Source organism: Coregonus lavaretus (assembly GCF_964263955.1).
Source record: "Coregonus lavaretus genome assembly, chromosome: 10".
Taxonomy (NCBI): Eukaryota; Metazoa; Chordata; class Actinopteri; order Salmoniformes; family Salmonidae; genus Coregonus; species Coregonus lavaretus.
This window is the reverse complement of record NC_139997.1, coordinates 56,960,247-56,983,868: the sequence shown is the minus strand read 5'-3', so window position 1 is coordinate 56,983,868 and position 23,622 is coordinate 56,960,247. Positions and strand designations below refer to the sequence as shown.

Below are 23,622 nucleotides of genomic sequence, written 5' to 3'. Positions count from 1 at the left end.
TCCACAGAGGTGTGCTCGTCGGACTGTGGCGCCCACGGCGTGTGTGTTGGCAGTGTGTGTCGCTGTGAGGAGGGCTGGACAGGCACCGGGTGTGACCTGCGCGTCTGCAACCCGCTGTGTGTGAAGCACGGGACATGCCGGGACGGAAAGTGTCAGTGCCAACAGGGCTGGAACGGAGAGCACTGCACCATCGGTATGCATCCGGCCAGCCAGCCAACACCCTGGCACGCTAACACACTAACACACACAGCAGTATCCTGCCTCTATCCTCACACCATACTAACTCTCAGCCAGAGAGAGGAACTGTCACTACCCCCACATGTTTAAAAGATACATCCTGTTTGCTGCCTTAACTATACACTTTGGTTGGATTATGAGAAGGTTGGGGATGCTGTCGAACCCCCCGACAGCACCCCCAACACAAAACATGTCCAATGTCTCTCTTTCTGTGATTATAAAAAGAGCATTATAAACTGGCTGGTTCGAGCCCTGGATGCTGCGTTGCGTCGTGCTTCAGAACAGCCCTTAGCAGTGGTATATTGGCCCTATACCACACACCCACTGGCCCTATTGCTTAAGTATAGCACTCAGCAGCAGATACATCCATCAATGCTGATGAGTGCCCTCCTTCCCTGCTCTGTTCCTCCATGTCATTAAGAAGCGCTCCCATTCATTTGGAATGGTTCCTCCACTAGAGTGCAAATGTTTCATCCATGGCCAAAGTACCCACCTCCATCTGCAGCCTCGCCCCTCCAGCCTAGTCATCCACTCTCCGGTGGAGGAGGCCGGGCAGCAGGCCTCTTGGTGCTCCCTAAAGGCGTCCGCATGCTTTGCCATCCGAAACAGTTCGGAAACAGTTTGTGCATATATTATGACATCATATTTGTGACGTTTTTGTTAGTTTTGGTCTTCGGCAAGGGTTTTTCCGGCTATTAGTGCACAATTTGTCAAGGCAAGCCGAATTCCAGTAGCTGAAGTCTACGCCCCTTCGTCAGTCATTGGTTAACAGTAGGGATTCTTCAATGAAGTGTTTGTTGCCATTCTACGATAGATGACTCATTTTCATGCACATTGTTTCATTGAGAAATAGTGCACCAAACATCTTAGTTAGATGTCAAATTGCAGGACTAAGAGCTCCTCAGCAAGAACATCAAAATGAATTACCGATTTCTTGAGTTAGCTTAGATTAATTCTGACCATTTTGAGGTGTATACTGGCTACGGCATCTCAAGATGGACAAACAGTACTATTGCCGCTTTTTTCTTGTTTTTTAAGCGAAGGTCTTTTAAGGGAGTATGCCAGCACACTCGTTCGGTTTGCCTAGCCTAGTTCGGCTAGGCGCCAGCCGAACCGAAGCTTGCGGAAGCCTTAAGACCCACTCTGCCTCCCTGGGAGCCAACAGAGAGGGACAGCCACTCTGCCCCCTCATTCTCCCCCAGAGTGCTCTTGAGTGCCGGAGGGCTTTACTTTCCTATTTTCCTCCCTTTATCTTCCTCCCATCTGATGAGAAAAACACCTCCCTGGGGCTCCACTGTGGGCTATGTTGTTAGAGCCATGTGAAAAGGCCCGTGCTGTGCGCTAGCTCTCATTCTCTGTTCATTATGTGTCTCTCTCTTTAATTAGTGTTGGAGAGTTGAGTGCGAAGGAGATTTATCCCCCTCCATCTCGCTCCTATTTACTTGTGATGAACCATGCCATGTTAAGAATGCCAACCCTCCTCCACACGCAAAGATCTTATCAAACCTGCCATATTTTGTTTTTATGCAGACTTTTGGGATAGCTTGGAACAAGGTATTGTATTTGGACAAGAGGTGATCTGATTTGTGCGTTAGTTCCCCACGCCTCAAACAGACCACTCTCTTGTGTAGAAGAGGGATGTAGAGGGGTCCTTTTTAGTATTGTGAAGTGTTGAATAGTGTTTGCACTCAATGTCTTAGTGGTAGTTGGAGTTTTAGTGTTCCAGTAGAGTGCTGCAAAGTCCCATTTGCTAGTATCCCCAATCCCTATTGGTCCCTCATATTGGGATATTCAGCTAGTGCACACTTTCTACCACTTCCTAATATTAGTTAACCCAGAACTAAAACCTGGTGTAATTTGGTCAGATGGTACCATTTATGTTGACCTAGTCTTGTCCACGACAGATTAACCACTTCCTAACAGACTTAACATTCGTACCCATTGCATTAATTTCTCTCTTGTGCATTGTTAAACATAGGACTATTGTGTGTCAGTTTGTTCTTTCTGAGTCTGTTTGTGAATGTCGGCCTTTCAGTCTGTCTATCAATGTTTTGTTGTAAACACACAGTTAGCTAGCAGTGTATGTTAGCGTTGCTACTCCATGTTAAGTAGGCTCAATGGAGACCGGTCGGCTGCTATTTCTGCTGCAGCAGTCTGCTCCCTCCATAGGAATATTAATGGACTTGGCCTTTTAACTGCATCTGCCCAGCAGTAGGTAGAATACTAATAGATGGGTTGGACCAGTGAAGCTGCATGCTCATCCCTGTTGGGAGAATACTAATGACTGTGCTGCTCCACATCGGGACAGGACGGCGGACATGTTGTTAGGAGGCTGTCTTAAATTAAAGGTTAATACGGTTTAATTAGATTTTAGTCTGTTCGGGAAAAGTCTTAATGTTAATTTTGAGGTTTCCCATTTTGGTGAAAGTGTCTGATTTTTAAATGCAGTTTATGGATTAATATTTATCACCTTTTTTTTTTTTTGTGAGGTTTGCTCTTTTGACCTTGGTGATGGTAATTCATGGAACAGCATGGGCGAGTTATGTAGATTTACAGTCCAATAGCACCCACTACCTGGTCCCATACCTCTGGTCTCCTGTACAGACTATACTACACCACTGAGACAGATGTCGCAGCAGCATTCATCATGTCCTCTTCATTAACCTAGCCTGGGAGAATATTACATCTGCTGAGGGTGACTGCAGTCATCAATGATATGTAGCATCTCTCCTGTTGTTCTCCCTCCCTGTTTTCAAAGTCTAGGTGGCTTGTAATCTCATCAGTTTTGCCTAATCAAATTCTCTCATGAGGCAGCATTACACCCCAGCCAGCCTCCAGAGGCAAATCAACCACCACAAATTAATCGGCTGTGAACTTGTGTACTTTCTTTTATTGAATACTTTTAGCTATGAATGGATATTGAACAAAACCATTTACCGCACGCCAAAACCCTCCCTTTTGCCACTAGGGTATATACTGTAGCTGTATGAAATCCACATCCACAAGAAGAGCATTGTTATGATGAAATGCAATCCCCTTGCCATGTAATCAATATACTTTTTTTATTGCCCTTGTTGTGTGATGCAACGGTAGACAGAGACTAAAAATATAAAGTTTGTGTGCTGCTCTCCCTTAGCTGGTACAAGTTACTCTGTCACTAAATCACTATTACTGATCAGGCCTCTCCTCTGATCCCTGTCCACTCCTCCTCTGTTTCCCTCCTCCCTCTCTCTCAGACGGGTGCCCGGGCCTGTGTAACGGGAATGGCCAATGCAGCCTGGGACAGAACAGCTGGCACTGTGAATGCCACACTGGCTGGAGAGGACCTGGCTGCAGCGTTGCCATGGAGATCTCCTGTGCTGACAACAAGGACAATGAAGGAGGTGAGTGTGGTGAAGAGGTGAAGGATCACAGCACAGGAGGCAGGATGGTGAAGGCTGTGTCCACTTTGTAGATTTGCCTATGAAAAATGCATGTAATACCCGTGATTTGGAACCAGCTGTGGCGGAGTTACAGTATTTGTGCAACTGTACTGTTGATTTGGTCTAGATTTGAAATCTGTTTATTTCCTGTTAGTAGCAGTGTCTCTCAGGCATGACAATTATTTGATTCTCCCTGATGACCAGCAGTCAGCCAGACAGCCAGACAGCCAGACAGCCAGACGCCTGCCTGGGTTTCTCTGAGAGGTTTCCTCCCAGTGAGTGTTTTTAGCGGATCAAAGAGGTGTGATTGTGGGGCTAGTGCTATCAGGCCTGAATGGCCCCATTATGGCATCCTTCTGTCTGTGTGAGCTAGCACTGAGCGGGCTGGGGAGAGAGGAGAGGCTGGCTGAATCAATGCCTCCTCCACCTCCTCCTAAGAGCATGTGGGGATCAGTGACCTGGAGTTTGCTGAGATGGATGCCCCTATTATTTCCTCCCCCTCCCTCCCTGGTGGAAGATGGAGTGACCCCCTCCTGTGACCATTTGTGAGAGGATCAAAGAGGCCTCGGGAATAGATGCTTTTCACAGGGCAAGAAGCAGCTCCAAGCAGTCAGCCCCAGTCAGTCTGTCAGGGCAGGGTTATCTAACATGAAAATGATACCCAGGTGTATTTTCCCTTGATTAACGGCTAAGTAGTTTGCAGAGGCCAGAGCTGTGTCAATTTTAAAGAGCTTTCTCTGTGGCATGTCATGCAGTTGAGGATGCTTTGCTTAGCCCCTGTCGCCTAGGAAACGGGATGGTGATTGAACAAGTGTCTTAATGCAGCCCCTGGAAGCCTTTAATCTTTCATCTCCCCCGTCTGCGTCTGAGCAATAAGGTAATGTGCTCCGAGGACAATGGGATTTTAAACATGGCTCACTCGAACAGCCCTCCAATTACCAGACTGGCTCAGTGCATGTTTCAATGTGTGGCTGGCTGCCTGGCTGGCTGGCTGTCTGACTGGCTGGCTGTTGTGGTTAATCCAATCATCTTCCTTCTTCAATGGATACTTCCTACTCACATCCTTAATCTCAGACACCTTCCCGCTATGTCTGTCTATGTGTTTCTCAGTCTCCGTACCTCTCTGTTTGTCTCTGTCTGGGTTTTATTTCACCAAATAATACCTGAAAGATCAAACAGAAAATGTTTACAAAGTCTCAAAGTGGTTGGCAGTGATTGTTTTGGCAGGTCTGAAGCGGATGGGAGGTGTAAGGGAGGGAAGGAAAAGAGAGTAGTGTGAGTGCACGTGCGTGCTCCTGTTGATGCGTAAAGAGAGATGAAAAGGACCCCCACAGGGTTGTACGTGATGTCCCATTTGACTTTGATGTCAGTGTTATTGGGTTTGATTAAAAGGAGGACATGCAGGCACTGTACCACTTATAAAGGAGAACCTCGAGAAAATAGAGCATCATTAGGAATGATGAAAAATACCACGCACCCATCCTAATGAAAATATTACATTATATGATGAGATTAATTAACTGTCTCATAAAACAATCATGAAAAGAATGGAAAGGGTTAATACATTTTGAATCATGTACACGTTGTTCTGTTCTATTCTGCCCAACAACAAGAGGAACAATTTTACATAAAAAATGCCATTCAATCATTATTTAGCTGCGGCGGTGTATGTCTGTCCAGAATAGATTTCTGTTTGTTTCCCCTTGCAGACGGACTGACAGACTGCATGGATCCCGACTGCTGCACTCAGAGTCTGTGCCTGACCAATCCACTGTGCCTGGGAGCAAGGGATCCACTGCAGATCATCCAGCAAAGTCAATCACCATCCCAAGTCAGGTCATTCTACGACAGGGTCAAGCTACTGGTGGGGAGGGATGGTACCCACATCATCCCTGGAAACAACCCCTTCAACTCAAGGTAGTGTACCCATCTGTCCATTTCACTTCCTTCAGGATAGAATCAACTAGCTGTACAGTAAATATCAGCATATATACAGTACCAGTCAAAGGTTTGGACACACCTACTCATATCGAATCATGTAGTACCCAAAAAAGTGTTAAACAAATCAAAATACATTTTATATTTGAGATTCTTAAAATAGCCACCCTTTTCCTTGATGACAGCTTTGCACACTCTTGGCATTCTCTCAACCAGCTTCACCTGGAATGCTTTTCCAACAGTCTTGAAGGTGTTCCCACATATGCTGAGCACTTGTTGGCTGCTTTTCCTTCACTCTGCCGTCCGACTCATCCCAAACCATCTCAATTGGGTTGAGGTCGGGGGATTGTGGAGGGCAGGTCATCTGAGGCAGCACTCCATCACTCTCCTTCATGGTAAAATAGCCCTTACACATCTGGAGGTGTGTTGGGTCACTGTCCTGTTGAAAAACAAATGATAGTCCCACTAAGCCCAAACCAGATGGGATGGCATATCGCTGCAGAATGCTGTGGTAGCCATGCTGGTTAAGTGTGCCTTGAATTCTAAATAAATCACAGACCGTGTCACCAGCAAAGCACCCCCACACCATCACACCTCCTCCTCCATGCTTTACGGTGGGAACTACACATGTAGAGATAATCCGTTCACCCACATCGCATCTCACAAACAAAAAATCTAATTTGGACTCCAGACCAAAGGACACATTTTTTTTTTGCTCGTGTTTCTTGGCCCAAGCAAGTCTCTTCTTCTTATTGGTGTCCTTTAGTAGTGGTTTCTTTGCAGCAATTCGACCATGAAGGCCTGATTCACACAGTCTCCTCTGAACAGTTGATGTTGAGATGTGTCTGTTACTTGAACACTGTGAAGCATTTATTTGGGCTGCAATTTCTGAGGCTGGTAACTCTAATGAACTTATCATCTGCAGCAGAGGTAACTCTGGGTCTTCCATTCCTGTGGCAGTCCTCATGAGAGCCAGTTTCATCATAGCGCTTGATGGTTTATGCGACTACACTTGGAGACACTTTCAAAGTTCTTGAAATGTTCCGTATTGACTGACCTTCATGTCTTAAAGTAATGATGGACTGTTGTTTCTCTTTGCTTATTTGAGCTGTTCATGCCATAATATGGACTTGGTCTTTTACCAAATAGGGCTATCTGGGGTATACATAACATAGCCCTACCTTGTCACAACACAACTGATTGGCTCAAACGCATTAAGAAGGAAAGAAATTTCAGAAATTAACTTTTAAGAAGGCACACCTGTTCATTGAAATGCATTCCAGGTGACTACCTCATGAAGCTGGTTGAGAGAATGCCAAGAGTGTGCAAAGCTGTCATCAAGGCAAAGGGTGGCTATTTGAAGAATCTCAAATATAAAATATATTTTGATTTAACACTTTTTTGGTTACTACATGATTCCATATGTGTTATTTCATAGTTTTGATGTCTTCACTATTATTCTACAATGTAAAAAATAGTAAAAATAAAGAAAACCCCTTGAATGAGTAGGTGTGTCCAAACTTTTGACTGGTAGTGTATGTCAGAGTTTCAAATATATCCAAACGTGTATTTTTCTGTCAATAAGTAATTACCACTGACTTTGACAGCCATTCATTGAGAGTTTTGGATCACGTGCAGTTACACCCTCTTCATGCCTTGGCTGTCAGTTAGGAAGCAACTGTATCCTCTTTCACCTCCTCTTGCAGCCTGGCATCGTTGATCAGAGGCCAGGTCCTGACCACGGACGGGACTCCCCTGGTAGGGGTCAACGTGACGTTTGTCAAGTACCCTCACTATGGTTACACCCTGACTCGACAGGACGGCACGTGAGTGACTGTTTGGGTTTTGAATATGACAATGACAACCGATTTAATGTATGTCCCTTAGTTCCTCCATGAATTACATCTAAGAGTGAACGGAGGACAGTGTGGATCAAAGTCTTTATAACCTCTTGTCCCCTGTCTTTGTTCCTCTGTAGATTTGACCTGGTGGCCAATGGGGGTGCGTCTCTGACCCTGCGCTTTGAGCGAGCGCCGTTCTTGAGCCAAGAGCGCACGGTGTGGCTGCCCTGGAACCGGTTCTATGCCATGGACACGCTGGTACTAAAGATGGAGGAGTACATCATCCCAGCCTGTGACCTCAGTGGCTATGTCCACCCTGACCCTGTGGTGGTGGCCTCACCCCTCTCCTCCTTCTTCAGCTCCCATCCTGCAGAGAGGCACATCATCCCTGAGACTCAGGTACTTACATACATACAGTTGCTCTCTCTCTCCCTCTAGCTCTCTTTTCTGTTACTTTCTTCTCTCTCTACATCTCCTTTTCTCGATCTCTCTCTCACGTCTCTCTCTCTTCCCCTCTCTCTCTTTCTCTTTCTTCCACTAACTCTCTCTCTCCCTCCTCCTCCTAGGTGGTTCATGAGCAGCTGGAGATCCCGGGCACAGGTCTGAAGCTGTGCTACCTGAGCTCTCGTGCCTCGGGGTACCACGCCCTGCTGAAGGTGACCATGACCCAGACCCTGGTGCCCCTCTCCCTGGTCAAGGTGCACCTGATGGTGGCCGTGGAGGGACACCTCTTCCAGAAGTGGTTCCACGCCTCTCCCCACCTGGCCTACTCCTATATCTGGGACAAGACGGACGCCTACAGGCAGAGGGTCTACGGGCTGACCCAAGCTGCTGGTGAGTAGCAGTGTGAGATTCTGTAGTGTTTGGATTATGTTTGGTTCGGTTATGTTAGATGTAACTCTGTAGCTCTATCTGTCAAGACACAGGACCATGCCATCTATTACCACAACAGGCTCTCTGACAAAAGAAAGCCACAACACAAGCGTTTAATTCAGTTGACACCTACACAGTAAGATACTGTGTGATGCTGTGTAGGTGTGAACAGTTGTCTACCTCGAGCCCCATGCATTCACAGAAACAGTATGTGATCACGCTGAATACGTTTCTCCCTACGCACACGTCTCATTCAATCTCACTCACTTGATTAACATTCTCATTGAAGCATACTTAACCTGATGCGTTTGTCCACATGTATGTTTATCACGTGTGATTCTTGTGACCATGAAGAGTACATTTAATGCAGTTAATGACTGTATGTGATGGAACCCTGTGTTACTTTGAGGTGGTGCTAAAGTTTGGATGGAGAGTCAAATCCTATTCTCTGTTTTTCTACAGTGTCAGTGGGGTTTGAGTATGAGACGTGTCCCAGTCAGATCCTATGGGAAAAGAGGACAGCGGTGCTGCAGGGCTACGAGCTGCTACCGTCCAACCTGGGGGGCTGGTCCCTGGACAAACACCACGCCCTCAACATTGCCAGTGGTACGACCTACAGCCTTTGAAACCCACTTAGAACACGGACATTTTAGAACTAACCTCACTCACATCAGGACAGATGGGCTACTGTCACAGTCAGATCATTTACAATTGTGTGTTTTCTTTTGTTCGTATTTAGTGTTGAGAAATGTTTTTAAAAAAAAGGTGTAGCTACATTAAACTTATTGGAATGCATGAATGGACGTTCAACATCCAAGTAGTCTTGTCTTTTCTTGTCTCACATCTGTATATCAATGCAGTTCCACTGAGGATCTCATAAAACAGTGTTCTTTCACCTCCATGTTTGACAGCACCACGTGTGCCCTGAATACCAATGCAATATTCCTGTGCCCAGGCAATGACAGACGAGGGACAAGCAGGGAGTCAATAAGATGACAAACACTAATAATATACTACTCTGACTCTCACACCTTCACACTCACTCGGTTTCTATAGCAACAGTTTGAACAGTGTTATTGGATTACTTTATTGTTTTATTTTTGGGTACACGGGGAATTTAAAGTCTAAAATGATAAGGAAGCCAATATTAAGATAGAGGCTGATTAAAAAGTGACTCTAGGTCTTTGTTCCCGAGCTCTATTCATGGCGTAGTTGTGAAGTTTAGGATCTAAAAGGATATTGGTTTGAATCAGAATGCCTCTACTGTTTCAGGGATCCTGCATAAGGGCAGTGGGGAGAATGTGTTTGTGTCGGAGCAGCAGCCTCCAGTCATTAACAGCATCATGGGGAACGGGCGCAGGCGCAGTATCTCTTGCCCCAGCTGCAGTGGTCTGGCTGAGGGCAACAAGCTGCTGGCCCCCATGGCGCTGGCCTGTGGGGGGGACGGCAGCCTGTATGTGGGAGATCTTAACTTCATCCGCCGGGTCTACCCCACTCTAAACACCACAGCCGTGCTGGAGCTCAGGTAGGCTGGCAGACATGAGGGATGGACAGAGGTTATCAATGGAGGAGGGGTTGCGTAACATGATAGGTGGGAACTAACAAGGTTGTGTTCTTTCTTTTCTTTTTCTCCAGAAATAAAGACTTGAGGCATGGGTAAGTTATGTTTGTGTGTCCTCTAGGACTGACCCTATAGGCTGTTGGTCAACCGAGATTTCTTTAGTCCAGCAGTAGATAGCAATTTAAAAAATAAATAATGGTGTACAAAGACACCTGTCTGATTCACACCTGTCTGGGTGGGCTAATCTATTGTGGAGGCAGTGGGGATGGCACAGTCCATCACTCTAAGGCAGGACTGCCCAACCCTGTTCCTGGAGAGCTACCGTCCTGTAGGTTTTTGCTCCAACCCTAATCTAGCACACCTGATTCTAATAATTAGCAGGTTGATAAGATGAATCAGGTGAGTAACACCTGGGGTTGGAGCGAAAACCTACAGGAGGGTAGCTCTCCAGGAACATGGTTGGGCAACCCTGCTCTAAGGCATGTGCTGCTGAAAATGTATATGGTTATATTACGTAAGAACAATGCAACACTAATAAAAATACATTATATCAAATGTGCGTTCTCCTGCGTTGGATAGCAGTCGCTGTCCGCGGTTCTGAAATACATCACTGCGCTGTTGAATTGGTGCCTTTTCCTAGACCATGTTGCTATGTGTCTATAATCAATAGTGTCACTGTTAAATGTGCCTGGCTTTATACATCATCGATATATTGTACATATACAGTGCCTTCGGAAAGTATTCAGACCCCTTGACTTATTCCACATTTTGTTACGTTACAGCCTTATTCTAAAATGGATTAAAGAAACACATTTCCTCATCAATCTACACACAATACCCCATAATGACAAAGCGAAAACAGGTTTTTAGAAATTTCAGCAAAAAAAACTAACATATAAAACGGAAATATTTTATTTACATGAGACTCAGAATTGAGCTCAGGTGCATCCTGTTTCCATTGATCATCCTTGAGATGTTTCTACAACTTGATTGGACTCTACCTGTGGTACATTTTATTGATTGGACATGATTTGGAAAGGCACACACCTGTCTATATTGACAGTGCATGTCAGAGCAAAAACCAAGCCATGAGGTCGACGGAATTGTCCGTAGACCTCCGAGAAAAGATTGTGTCGAGGCACAGATCTGGGGAAGGGTACCAAAAATGTCTGCAGCATTGAAGGTCCCCAAGAATACAGTGGCCTCCATCATTCTTAAATGGAAGAAGTTTGGAACCACCAAGACTCTTCCTAGAGCTGGCCGCCCGGCCAAACTGAGCAATCGGGATTGAAGGGCCTTGGTCAGGGAGGTGACCAAGAACCTGATGGTCACTCTGACAGAGCTCCAGAATTCCTCTGTGGAGATGGGAGAACCTTCCAGAAGGACAACCATCTCTGCAGCACTCCACCTATCAGGCCTTTATGGTAGAGTGGCCAGGTGGAAGCTTCTCCTCAGTAAAAGTTACATGACACCTAAAGGACTCTCAGATCATGAGAAACAAGATTCTCTGGTCTGATAAAACCAAGATTGAACTCTTTGGCCTGAATGCCAAGCGTTCTGGAGGAAACCTGGCACCATCCCTACAGTGAAGCATGATGGTAGCAGCATCATGATGTGGGGATGTTTTTCAGCGGCAGCGACTGGGAGACTAGTCAGGATTGAGGGAAAGATGAACGGAGCAAAGTACAGAGAGATCCTTGATGAAAACCTGCTCCAGAGCACTCAGGACCTCAGACTGGGACAAAGATTCACCTTCCAACAGGACAACAACACTAAGCACACAGCAAAGACAACGCAGGAGTGGCTTTGGGACAAATCTCTGAATGTCCTTGAGTGGCCCAGCCAGAGCCCGGACTTGAACCTGATCGAACATCTCTGAACAGACCTGAAAATAGCTGTGCAGCGACGCTCCCCATCCAACCTGACAGAGCTTGAGAGGATCTGCAGAGGAGACTGGGAGAAACTCCCCAAATACAGGTGTGCCAAGCTTGTAGTGTCATATCCAAGAAGAGTCGAGGCTGTATTCGCTGCCAAAGGTGCTTCAACAAAGTACTGAGTAAAGGGTCTGAATACTTATGTAAATGTGATATTTCCATTAATTTTTTTTATCTGGAAAAATACACGTTTAAAAATTGAGCAGACTACTCTCGGTCAACCAATATTTTTTTTTTGTCGGGGACAGCCCTAGTGTCCTCCGTCAGCTTGGTGACATTGCCTGACATACAGCTTTAGTAAAAGTGATGGCTACCTGTATGTCATCTCTCTTCCTGTAGCTCTGTACTTTTTTCTGCATGTGAAACTATCCAATTATTGTGAACCCTGAATGCATTCCTATAGTCTCTTGCTCAGTCTGAGGGATTATCTATCTAAACTATTCTCTCATATCCTATCTACGTAGGAACAACCCAACACACAAGTACTACCTAGCGGTGGACCCACTGTCTGGGGTGGTCTTTCTCTCGGACACCAACTCTCGACAGATCTACCGCGTGCGCTCACTGACCGGCGGGCGGCAGTTGTTGGACAATGCCCAGGTGGTGGCTGGGACCGGCGAGCAGTGTGTCCCCTTTGACGAGGCCCGATGTGGGGACGGGGGCAAGGCTGTGGAGGCCACACTCATGAGCCCTAGGGGTGAGTACCAGGGGCATGGGGTATCAATCCTGACTGGGGAGGTGACTGTGACTGAATACAGATGCCTTTCCTTATTTTAGGGATGCTCTGCTCCACATGTTCAATATATAATCAGTTCCACTCATCTAATTTCCATTAGTATTATTTTGTTATAGCTGATTGTTACTTACAGTCTGTCATTTATGCCCCCTTGTAGGAAGCACTCATATTGTGTGATTTTACACATGTTCACCTGCTATTCATTTGGGGTCTTTAGCTGTCACTCAGTATCTATCTAGTGGTATCCTCAGGAGGGAGGGTGTATGTAAACGAGAGTGATTTGCAATCTGTTTGTTCAGAGCAGTGACCTGGAACAGAAACAGCGAGTCTTCTTGACACTAAACTGCCAGGCGGAGTGTTGCACTGTCACTTGGTGTCAAAGCAGAGATGACACTCTAACACAGAGACATTCTGATGTCAGTGTGAGGTTACAACCCTGCAGAATGCCTGATGAGCCCAACATTGACAGTGTTTTGACTGTTTGTGTTAGCAGCCCCAGATGTAAAGTAGAACTAGTTTTCACACTCTGCCTTCATATTTATTTCTGTCTGTCAGGGATCGCTGTGGATAAGAACGGCCTCATGTACTTTGTTGACGCCACCATGATCCGTAAGGTGGACCAGAATGGCATTATCTCCACCCTGATCAAGACCAATGACCTCACAGCGGTCCGTCCACTCAGCTGTGACTCCAGCATGGACGTCAGTCAGGTGAGGAGAAAACCTGGGGAACCAAAAATCGATATGTTTCATATCTTTATATGTTGGACTTACAGGCCGTTTGGGGCAGAAAACATGTGTAGTGCTGAGGCTATATGTATTTCTTAATAGCCAGGTGGGAAGAGAGTCTGCAGTCTAAATGATATCCCGATCTGTCCTATTTTTCCCCCTCTGTCTTATGGCCAAATACAAATACATAAATTGACAGTATTGATACCCACCTATCCAAGCTACCCTAGCTGTACTCTCTTCTGAATAGTGTGTGTGAGAGATACATTTGGATAAAGACTTGGAGATCTAAAGAGCGCTGTGGAGTTCCAGTGGATTTGTGTTTACTCATGTAACTGTTGATCCAGGTGCGTCTGGAGTGGCCCACAGACCTGGCGGTGAACCCCACAGACAACTCCCTGTACGTGCTGGAGAACAACGTGATCCTCCGCATCACAGAGAACCACCAGGTCAACATCATCGCTGGGAGGCCCATGCACTGCCAGGTCCCGGGCATAGACTACTCCCTGAGCAAGCTGGCCATCCACTCTGCCCTGGAGAGCGCCACGGCCATCGCCATCTCCCACACTGGTGTGCTCTACATCGCCGAGACGGACGAAAAGAAGATCAACCGCGTGCGGCAGGTCAGCGCCTCCGGAGAGACCTCTCTGCTGGCTGGCGCCACCTCCGAGTGCGACTGCAAGAACGACGTCAACTGCCAGTGCTTCTCCGGCGACGAGGGCTACGCCACGGACGCCGGGCTCAACGCCCCCTCCTCGCTCGCTGTGTCTCCCGATGGCACGCTGTTCATCGCCGATCTCAACAACATCCGTGTGCGGGCAGTGCGGCGCGACAGGCCCGTGGCCACGCCAGTGGGGCTGTATGAGGTGGGGTCGCCACGGGAGCAGGAGCTCTATGTGTTCAGTAGAGATGGGATCCACAGACAGACAGTCAGTCTGATCACTGGAGAACCCCTCTATAACTTCACCTACGGGCCGGACGGGGAGCTGGCTGCTGTGGCTGATAACTGTAACAACACCCTGAGGGTGAGGAGGGACGGATCTGGCCAGCTGAGGCTGGTGCTGCTGCCTGAGAACCAGGTGGTCACCCTGGGGTTGGACCCTGCCGGCGGCCTGCGCTCCGTATCTGCCCTCAACCAGGAGGTGGCGGTGATGAGCTATGCTGCAAACACAGGCCTGCTGGCCTCCAAGGCTGACGAGACTGGATGGACAAACTTTTATGAGTATGTGGGAATTTACTTGTAAATGTGTAATGTGTATATGTGACTGTAAATTAGCCTAACGTATTCAGTGATATAACTCACAGTGAAGTGTGTTAATATGGGGTGAAGAACAGGAGCAATAGCCATTTATTGGTGTGGAAATAATGCATTAGTCAGAGAGAGTGAAAGAAGTCTGGATTCTGTCAGGCCACACTGAGTCAAATCAAAAGTATGGTCATGTCACATTGTCACCATCTGGAGTCTGACTCTGGTACTGCTCTGAGTACTAGAAGACATCTGTCGGTCTCACATTTGACAAACATTCCAGCACATGTAGGATTTTTCCTCCATGGCCCCTAGACTCAGCTGCATCCTACTCTTCCCATGCAGGTATGACAGTGAGGGGCGTCTGACTAACGTCACCTACCCCACGGGAGTGGTGACCAGCCTACACCGGGAGATAGACCAATCAATCAACATCGACATGGAGAGCTCCAACAGGGACAATGACGTCACTGTCATCACCAACCTGTCCTCTGTGGAGGCGTCCTACACTGTGGTGCAAGGTAACAAACATGTCACCTAAAAGGATCATTCTCATATTTAAGCTACAGTGCTATAACCCCCTGCCCAGCTCGCTCTCTCTGTCTCTCCAACACCAACATCCTAGGGAACCTGACACTTTTTACAGTCCGATGACAAATGCGATTAAGGAGAAATCCATTACCTGGGACGCAGTAAATCTTCATCTGTGTCTGTGGGTGCCATAAGAGGTGGCTGCTGCCCAACAAGAAGGCCCCTGATCCCAGAGCTTATTTCAGCCGTTTAACAGGGAGGGGGAAAGAGCAGGAGAAAGTATAGATTTCCCTACTGACCCATGGGGGTGTGACAGAAAATAAATGCAATCTCATCTGTACGTCTGGAAACTACTGGAGCCGTAAGAATAAGAATTGAAGAGATTTATATGAAAGTGTGCCCTGGGGGGCTCGTAAAAGGGGGAAAGCGACTTGGCTACCTTAAACTGCACACTTTATTTCAATCTAATGTGGGAGTTCTCACTGAAATTGACTTTACAAAGTAAATCTGGCTATAAAGGCTTGCAAAGTTTGCTTCTACTGTTTCAGGGAGATAAATTGAGTTTGAAAGCCGTTAAAAGCTGGTTTTGAGTACTCTTGTCTGGTTAGACGTGTTCGGGAAGTTTCCCGCGTTAAACTCCATGGATTATTTTGCTTCCAGGTACCTTTCCTCCTCAAATGTAGTACATGATCTCATTACTGCATATAAATGGAATAAAAGTCTCATGTTCTGCATTTTGCTGAGACTAAAAACCCTCTTATCTTTGGTCATGTCATTATGAGAGAGGATACTTGTTATTGTCTGGGAGAAAAGTACACAGATCCAGCCCCAGAGACCGCATTTCCCCTAATGCAGAGCATTCAATCAGATCAAATGTAATGTCTTCTCTGTAATAAAACGTGCCCTCAGTTTCTCACTTCTAATCCAACCTGTGTGTGTGTGTGTGTGTGTGTGTGTGTGTGTGTGTGTGTGTGTGCTGCTCCCCCTGCAGACCAAGTACGGAACAACTACCAGTTCTGTTACAATGGTACTCTGAGAGTATCGTATGCCAATGGCATGGGCCTCAGCTTCCACACAGAGCCCCATATCCTAGCCGGCTCAGTCAGCCCTACCATTGGTCAGCGCAACATCAGTCTGCCCACCGACAGCGGGCTGAACTCTATCGAGTGGAGGATGAGGAAGGAACTCATCAAGAGCAAAGTGACCGTCTATGGCAGGAAGCTGAGGGTAAGCTGGACACAATGCACTTAAAGTGCTCAGTCTCTAATGTCAATCCATTTCTGGAGGTTTTTTAATCAATGCAGCTTGCTCTCTGTCAAACTGAAGTCCCTCTCTGTATGGTAGCATGTGTCACTGAGAAGGAAAATAGAGCTAAAATATAGGATTTGGAGAGTAATATTGTTGTTTTTAACTATATATGATACACAGCCAGCTCTGCTTGTACTAGCATTGCTAGTTAGCAAAAGAGAGGAAATTGAGTTTTTCACCCATAAAAACATCCTATTTTATCAGAATGCAAATGGTTTTACAGGCTTAGGATGTCTTCCTCTCATGTCTCATGTACAGTCAGGTGCCAACCATTTTTGACCTGACTGTACCTACTGTATGTCCTCCCTCACACTCTGCACAGGCCCATGGCAGGAACCTCCTCTCCATTGATTTTGACCGCAACACTCGCACAGAGAAGATTTATGACGACCACCGCAAGTTCACGCTGAGGATCATGTACGACCAGCAGGGCCGTCCAGCCACCTGGCTTCCCAGCAGCAGCCTGGCTGTGGTCAACGTGTCCTACTCCCCCACCGGACACCTGGTGGGCCTGCAGAGAGGCAGCATGAGCCAGAGGAGCGAGTTTGACACCTTCGGACGCATCCTCTCACGCACCTTTGTGGACGGGAAGGTTTGGCGCTTCAGCTATCTGGATAAGGTGAGGCATTCTGCTATACTACTGGATGTGTCTGTGTGTGTGCTGTAAGCTGCCTGGGAACAGAGTTTTTACTCTTGCCTGTCCCTGAGTTTTGTTGTTTGAAGTTATTCTCTTTCTTCCTCCCCAGTCCATGGTGCTGCTCCTCCAGCAGAGTCAGAGGCAGTATGTGTTTGAGTTTGACACCTCAGGGCGTCTCACCTCTGTCACCATGCCCAGCATGGCCAGACACACCATGTCCACCCACGTGTCCATCGGCTACATCCGCAACATCTACAACCCTCCCGAGAGTAACGCCACCGTCATCCACGACTTCAGCGAAGACGGACGACCCCGTGCCACTTTTTACCTGGGCACGGGTCGACGCGTCATCTATAAGTATGGCAAGCTGGCCAAGCTGTCTGAGGTTCTGTACGACGGCACAGCTGTGACGTTCGGCTACGACGAGACAGCCGGAGTGTTGAAGATGGTTAACCTGCAGAGTGGGGGATTCTCCTGCACCATCCGATACCGTAAAGTAGGCCCCCTAGTGGACAAACAGATGTACCGCTTCTCTGAGGAGGGCATGGTCAACGCCCGTTTTGACTACACCTACCACGATAACAGCTTCCGTGTGGCCAGCATCAAGCCTGTGATCGGCGAGACGCCCCTGCCCGTGGACCTCTACCGCTACGATGACATCTCAGGCAAGGTGGAGCACTTTGGCAAGTTTGGCATTATCTACTATGACGTTAATCAGATAATCACCACGGCAGTGATGACCCTCAGCAAGCACTTTGACGCCCACGGCCGCATCAAAGAGGTGCAGTACGAGATCTTCCGCTCGCTCATGTACTGGATGACGGTACAGTATGACAGCATGGGCCGGGTCATCAAGAGAGAGCTGAAGATCGGGCCATATGCTAACACAACACAGTACCGCTATGAGTACGACGGTGACGGCCAGCTTGTCGGGGTCAAAGTCAACGACTGGTCCACCTGGCGCTACAGCTACGACCTGAACGGCAACCTGCACCTGCTGAACCCTGGGAACAGCGCCCGCCTGCTGCCGCTGCGCTACGACCTGCGCGACCGCATCACCCGCCTGGGCGACATGCAGTACCGCGTGGACGAGGACGGTGTCCTGAGCCAGCGCGGCGCCGACGTCTTCATCTACAACTCCAACGGGCTGCTGGAGCAGGCGTACAGCCGCACGCCGGGGGGGTGGAGCGTCCGCTACCGCTACGACGGCCTGGGCCGCCGCGTCTCCAGGAAGACCAACGAGGGAGAGCACCTGCAGTTCTTCTACGCAGATCTCAACTACCCCGGCAGGATCACCCACGTGTACAACCACTCTGGAGGGGAGATCACTTCTTTCTACTACGACCTGCAGGGCCATCTGTTTGCCATGGAGGTGACCGGCGGGGAGGAGTACTACATCGCCTCGGACAACACGGGCACGCCGCTCGCCGTCTTCAGCAGCAACGGACAGATGGTCAAGCAGCTCCAGTACACTGCCTACGGGGAGGTGTACCACGACTCCAACCCTGACTTCAACATGGTGGTGGGCTTCCACGGGGGGCTCTACGACCCACTCACCAAGCTGGTGCACTTTGGCCAGAGGGACTACGATGTGCTGGCAGGCAGATGGACTGCTCCAGACCATAAACTCATACCTAAAATTGGCAAGGAGCCGTCCCCGTTCAATCTGTACATGTTCAAGAACAACAACCCACTCAGTGATATGATAGACATCAAGAGTTATGTGACAGGTAAGGATGATTGTGTTAGCTTTTTTTTTGACCTGTTATGAAAAAAGATCCATCAAGTAAGGTACTGTAAGTATGTTGTTATGACATCTTGACATGTTTTAATTCATTAATACGCTTGCCCTATTTTGCAGATGTGAAGAGCTGGCTGGTGATGTTTGGTTTCCAGCTCAGTAACATCATACCAGGCTTCCCCAGACACCCCATGTATTTTGTTGACCCGCCTTATGAACTATTGGCAAGCCAGGACTGTGAGACTGCTCAGGTGAGTTATTTATCAAATACGTATTTGAGCTACTGATTACTGGGACTACACAGGCAAATCTCCATGTATTTTATGTTTATTAATTTAAACAAAACAATCAAGTGACTGGCTGACCCTCTGCTCTGTCTCCAGCTGATCACAGGGGTACAGCATGCAGCAGAGCGCCACAACCAGGCCTTCATGGCCCTGGAGGGGAGGCTGCTCAACAAGGAGCGCCGGGCCAAACGGGACAAGCCTGGGTACTGGTTCGGCACGAAGATCCCCATCGTGGGCCGGGGCATGATGCTGGCCATTAAGGAGGGCCATGTGGTGACGGGAGTGTCCGGCCTGGCCAGTGAGGACAGCCGTAAGGTGGCCCAAGTCCTGAACAATGCCATCTATCTGGAGGGAACCCACTACACCATAGACGGGAAGGACTGCCACTTCTTTGTGAAGCTGGGCCTGGCTGACAGTGACCTGCTGTCTCTGGGGCTGAGCAGTGGGAGGAAAGCCCTGGAGAATGGCGTCAACGTGACCGTCAGCGGGCGCTCTCGTCGGGGCGTCACCGTGGAGATCCACACGGTAGCGTTGTCCCTGAGTGTACGTTACGGCCTGGCGGCTGACGTGCTGGAGAAGGAGCGGGGTCGCCTGCTGGAGCAAGCCCACCAGAGGGCCCTGTCGGGGGCCTGGATGAGGGAGCAGCAGTCTCTGAGAGAGAGCAGAGAGGGAGGGAGGCTGTGGGCAGAGGGAGAGCGGCAGCAGCTCCTGGCAGCAGGGAAGGTGCCAGGTTACGATGGGTACTATGTGCTGCCTGTGGAGCAGTACCCAGAACTGGCAGACAGCAGCAGCAACATCCAGTTCCTCAGACAGAACGAGATGGGCAGGAGGTAACAGAGTACAACACAACACAGCCCCTCTGATACTTCATCTCCTAGGGAGAGTAAACATGGGGTTTCCCTGACAGTGCTGCAGGCGCATCTGAGAGGACACAATCTCACAAAACCGATGTCTTGCTGAAGGCAAAAACAACGCCTGAATGAGTTCAGACTATGATTTGAAAAAGCACCCTTAACTACTGATGATATGAACTGTACTGACTTTTTTATGAGGGAAAAAATAGAAAATATGTGTCACTCTTTTTTGAGGGATTGGTATTGATGCCAATGAGGTTAACTGCTATTCCAACAGCTTATCAGACGAATCCTGCACAGCACTGACAATGACAACACAGTCAAGGTTTTTATTTCTAATGGCTAAACAACTCTTGAACTGTCTCAGGCCACTATCTGAAGAACATAGAGCCATCACTTGCCAACACCATCATAACCATGAGCAATGTTTAAGGATGCTCAATTGTTCTTCATTCAGAGTACATAGTAAAATATGGTTTAATTTAACAACAGCGATTGAGGATATGACATATATGTAGATTTGTATGTTCCTGTGCTGTAGACTTTGAAACAAGACATTCACTTGGGCACTCCTGTTGACTTATCCAAGATAAGTCAGGAAACCATCTCTCACAATTTCAAGAAAAATACAAATGGAATCAAAGGATAGTTGTTTTTTCTTGCTCTTTTTGTTTGCACTATATGACAATCATGAAGAATTTGTATTGAGGATGAAATATGTCTTTTAAAATATATATATATATATTAAAGTATTCTCAATTCACATTTTTTTATTTAAATTTGCAGCCCAAGACATATTACAGATCAAATATGGTAACACTTTACTTGATACCCGCATCATAACACATTATTAAACGGTCATAGCCATGTCATAATATGTCATAACATCTGACATAACTTGTCATAACCTGTTATAATATGGTCATAACACTGTCATGACACATATTTAGACCTATTGTGACATATATTGCATTATCTTATGGCTGGTTATGACACCTACAAGTGTCAAAACCCACCAAACCTACCACACAAGGCAAAACATTCCATTACACCATAGCCTATATGTCAACAGTATGTTTGTTATATAACATTTGTTTTAAATTGACCATATTCAATTATCATTGTAATTGCGCACACATTGATGTCAGACATGCACCTACCCTGATGATCTGTTGCTGATGACTGGGATGAATGCAGGAGCAGATTTCAGGAGCAGGACAAGACAAATGACAGTGTTTTGACCATATTATGACAGGTTATGACAGGTTATGACACTGGGTGTCAAGTAAAGGGCTACCTAAAATATGGTGTATGTTGTGTTTTTCTATTGTTTACATTTTTTAGTCTTTACAACTGTGAAACCTGTTTCCCCTATACATTACCAAGTTAAATGTGTACATTCACATTCATTCAGCAACAGAGACCCATGTCCTGAAAGCTGTCTAATTTGTACATTTCTCAAAGGTGGCTTAACTATTGTTCTGTGAAGATCCATAGAAGGGATGTTTACATACTGATCTTATTACATTTGATTGCCAAAACTCAAACATCCCCTTTTAAACTGCTTTGAATTCATTTTTTACCTAGTGGCATCTCTGTAACCAACCATATCTGTAAAATTAGATTTTCACTGTGAAGAACCACAGTATGGATGTCAATATGTACATGAATAGGTATCATGAAACATTCTTTACACTAGGACGAGGATTATGTGGAAGGTTTATCAGAATAAACGTGTTTTTTCATGTTATATGAACTTATTTTTCCACTTTCAGCAAGCAGCTGTGAATCGACATGCTTTCCAGAGGGTCATTTGGGAGACTATTTGGGAACTACCTACCCTCAACTTCCATTGAGCACTTACAGTATTTTTGTCATTAGCCTAAATTAAGCAAATTGTGAATAAATCAAAGCAATTTAATCTGTCAAATACTGATTGACAGGTAAAATTGGCTTCCTTTGTAGTACTGAGGTAAATGTATATTAAAGGCAGGTATTGTATTATTCAAATTGAGGTCATTGGAGGCAAACCTCTTCTGCAGTGGGTTCTCATTGCTCCCAGGTTATGTGTACAATTTTAATTGGCACCTGCCAGAAGCATCTTTGACCCTCCGGCACTAATGTATATGAAAGACTGGAGTACTGCAGTGAAGTGTGAGGTTGGGACTCCAAGCTAACAAGCAGATGTAATCATTAACATCTCCATTGACATGACATAGGACTGAGCCCCTCCATGACCTTAGAATCATCTACCGCTATAGAACAGGGGTAAGCAGAGATACTCAGCAGTCCGGACTGTTGTTCTGAACGACTTACACCTCCCCCTTTGCAGCTATTTTCAGATCAAACTCACTGCTCCCTGTCCAAAGCCCTGTTTATACCCTGGTGCGAACATGTGTCCTGATCTTTTCCACATTCTGATTGGGCCCACATTTTTAGACAGGTGTAGATGATTAAAATAACTGATGCTGATCAGAATGTGGACAAGATCAGGACACAGGACACATGTTAGCACCAGGTATAAACAGGGCTCAAATCTCAACTCACAGAATGACCTTTCAGAAATAGAATCACAGACCTCCTTGGCCCCACACTCAACCCACATGAGAGCGTTAAGCCAGAGGGGTGAGAAGCACTGCCCAAAATAAGTTGTGCAAGCCTAGGCCCCTGACTAAAACACACAGCTAAAAGGCACATATTTAAATGTGTATAGTATAGCTCTAACTGTAAACCATTGGAGGCTGCTGATGGGAGGACGGCTCTTAATATTGGCTGGAACGGAATCAATGGAATGGCATCAAACACATGGAAAATTGTGTTTGATGTATTTAATACCATTATACCTATTCCGCTCCAGTCATTACCACAAGCCCATCCTCCACAATTAAGGTGCCACCAACCTCCGGTGCTGTAAACCTATAAGCTAGCTATAACTGGTTTTAACTGCAGTAACTCCTTTGACTAACTACTACAAGTAAAGTCTGTTGTCTGAATTATTAAACTTATTTTGTGGAGAAAAATGAAGTTCCCTAGTTATCTTACATATACTGAACAAAAATATAAACGCAACATACAATAATTTCAACGATTTTACTGAGTTACAGTTCATATAAGGAAATCAGTCAACTTAAATAAATAAATTAGGCCCAAATCTATGGATTTCACATGACTAGGCAGGGGCGCAGCCATGGGTATAGACCCACCCACTGGGGAGCCAGGCCCAGCCAATCAGAATGAGTTTTTCCCCACCCACAAAAGGGCTTTATTACAGACAGAAATACTCCTCAGTTTCATCAGCTGTCAAGGTGGCTGGTCTCAGATTGTCCTGCAGGTGAAGAAGCCAGATGTGGAGGTCCTGGGCTGGCGTGATTACACGTGGTCTGCGGTTGTGAGGCTGGTTGGATGTACTGCCAAATTCTCTAAAACAATATTGGAGGCGGCTTATGGTAGAGAAATTAACATTCAGTTCTCTGGTGGACATTCCTGCAGTCAGCATGCCAATTGCATGCTCCCTCAAAACTTGATATCTGTGGCATTGTGTTGTGACAAAACTGCACATTTTAGAGTGGCCTTTTATTGTCCCCAGCACAAGGAGGACCTGTGTAATGATCATGCTGTTTAATCAGCTTCTTGATATGCCAAACCTGTCAGGTGGATGGATTATCTTGGCAAATGAGAAATGCTCACTAACAGGGATGTAAACAAATTTGTGCACAACATTTGAGAGAAATAAGCTTTTTGTGTGTAT

At 46.7% G+C, this 23,622-nt stretch overlaps 1 protein-coding gene across 2 annotated transcripts in view; it reads left to right on the top strand.

Annotated features, from left to right (window-relative positions):
• Positions 1–19,854, top strand: part of LOC311136024 (teneurin-2-like) — a gene marked incomplete at both ends in the record, with an annotated part of 210,857 nt that extends 191,003 nt beyond the window's left edge. For both annotated transcript variants that reach the window (XM_084170087.1, XM_084170088.1), the window contains 18 exons: positions 8–193; positions 3,474–3,620; positions 5,369–5,576; positions 7,304–7,423; positions 7,576–7,837; positions 8,005–8,272; positions 8,774–8,917; positions 9,584–9,836; positions 9,947–9,967; positions 12,271–12,503; positions 13,098–13,252; positions 13,618–14,492; positions 14,862–15,037; positions 16,039–16,274; positions 16,678–16,974; positions 17,102–18,722; positions 18,854–18,984; positions 19,117–19,854. In XM_084170087.1, coding sequence (XP_084026213.1) covers positions 8–193; positions 3,474–3,620; positions 5,369–5,576; positions 7,304–7,423; positions 7,576–7,837; positions 8,005–8,272; positions 8,774–8,917; positions 9,584–9,836; positions 9,947–9,967; positions 12,271–12,503; positions 13,098–13,252; positions 13,618–14,492; positions 14,862–15,037; positions 16,039–16,274; positions 16,678–16,974; positions 17,102–18,722; positions 18,854–18,984; positions 19,117–19,854 — 6,071 coding nt within the window. The remainder of the gene's footprint in view (positions 1–7; positions 194–3,473; positions 3,621–5,368; positions 5,577–7,303; positions 7,424–7,575; positions 7,838–8,004; positions 8,273–8,773; positions 8,918–9,583; positions 9,837–9,946; positions 9,968–12,270; positions 12,504–13,097; positions 13,253–13,617; positions 14,493–14,861; positions 15,038–16,038; positions 16,275–16,677; positions 16,975–17,101; positions 18,723–18,853; positions 18,985–19,116) is intronic.
• Positions 19,855–23,622: the final 3,768 nt, after the last annotated feature.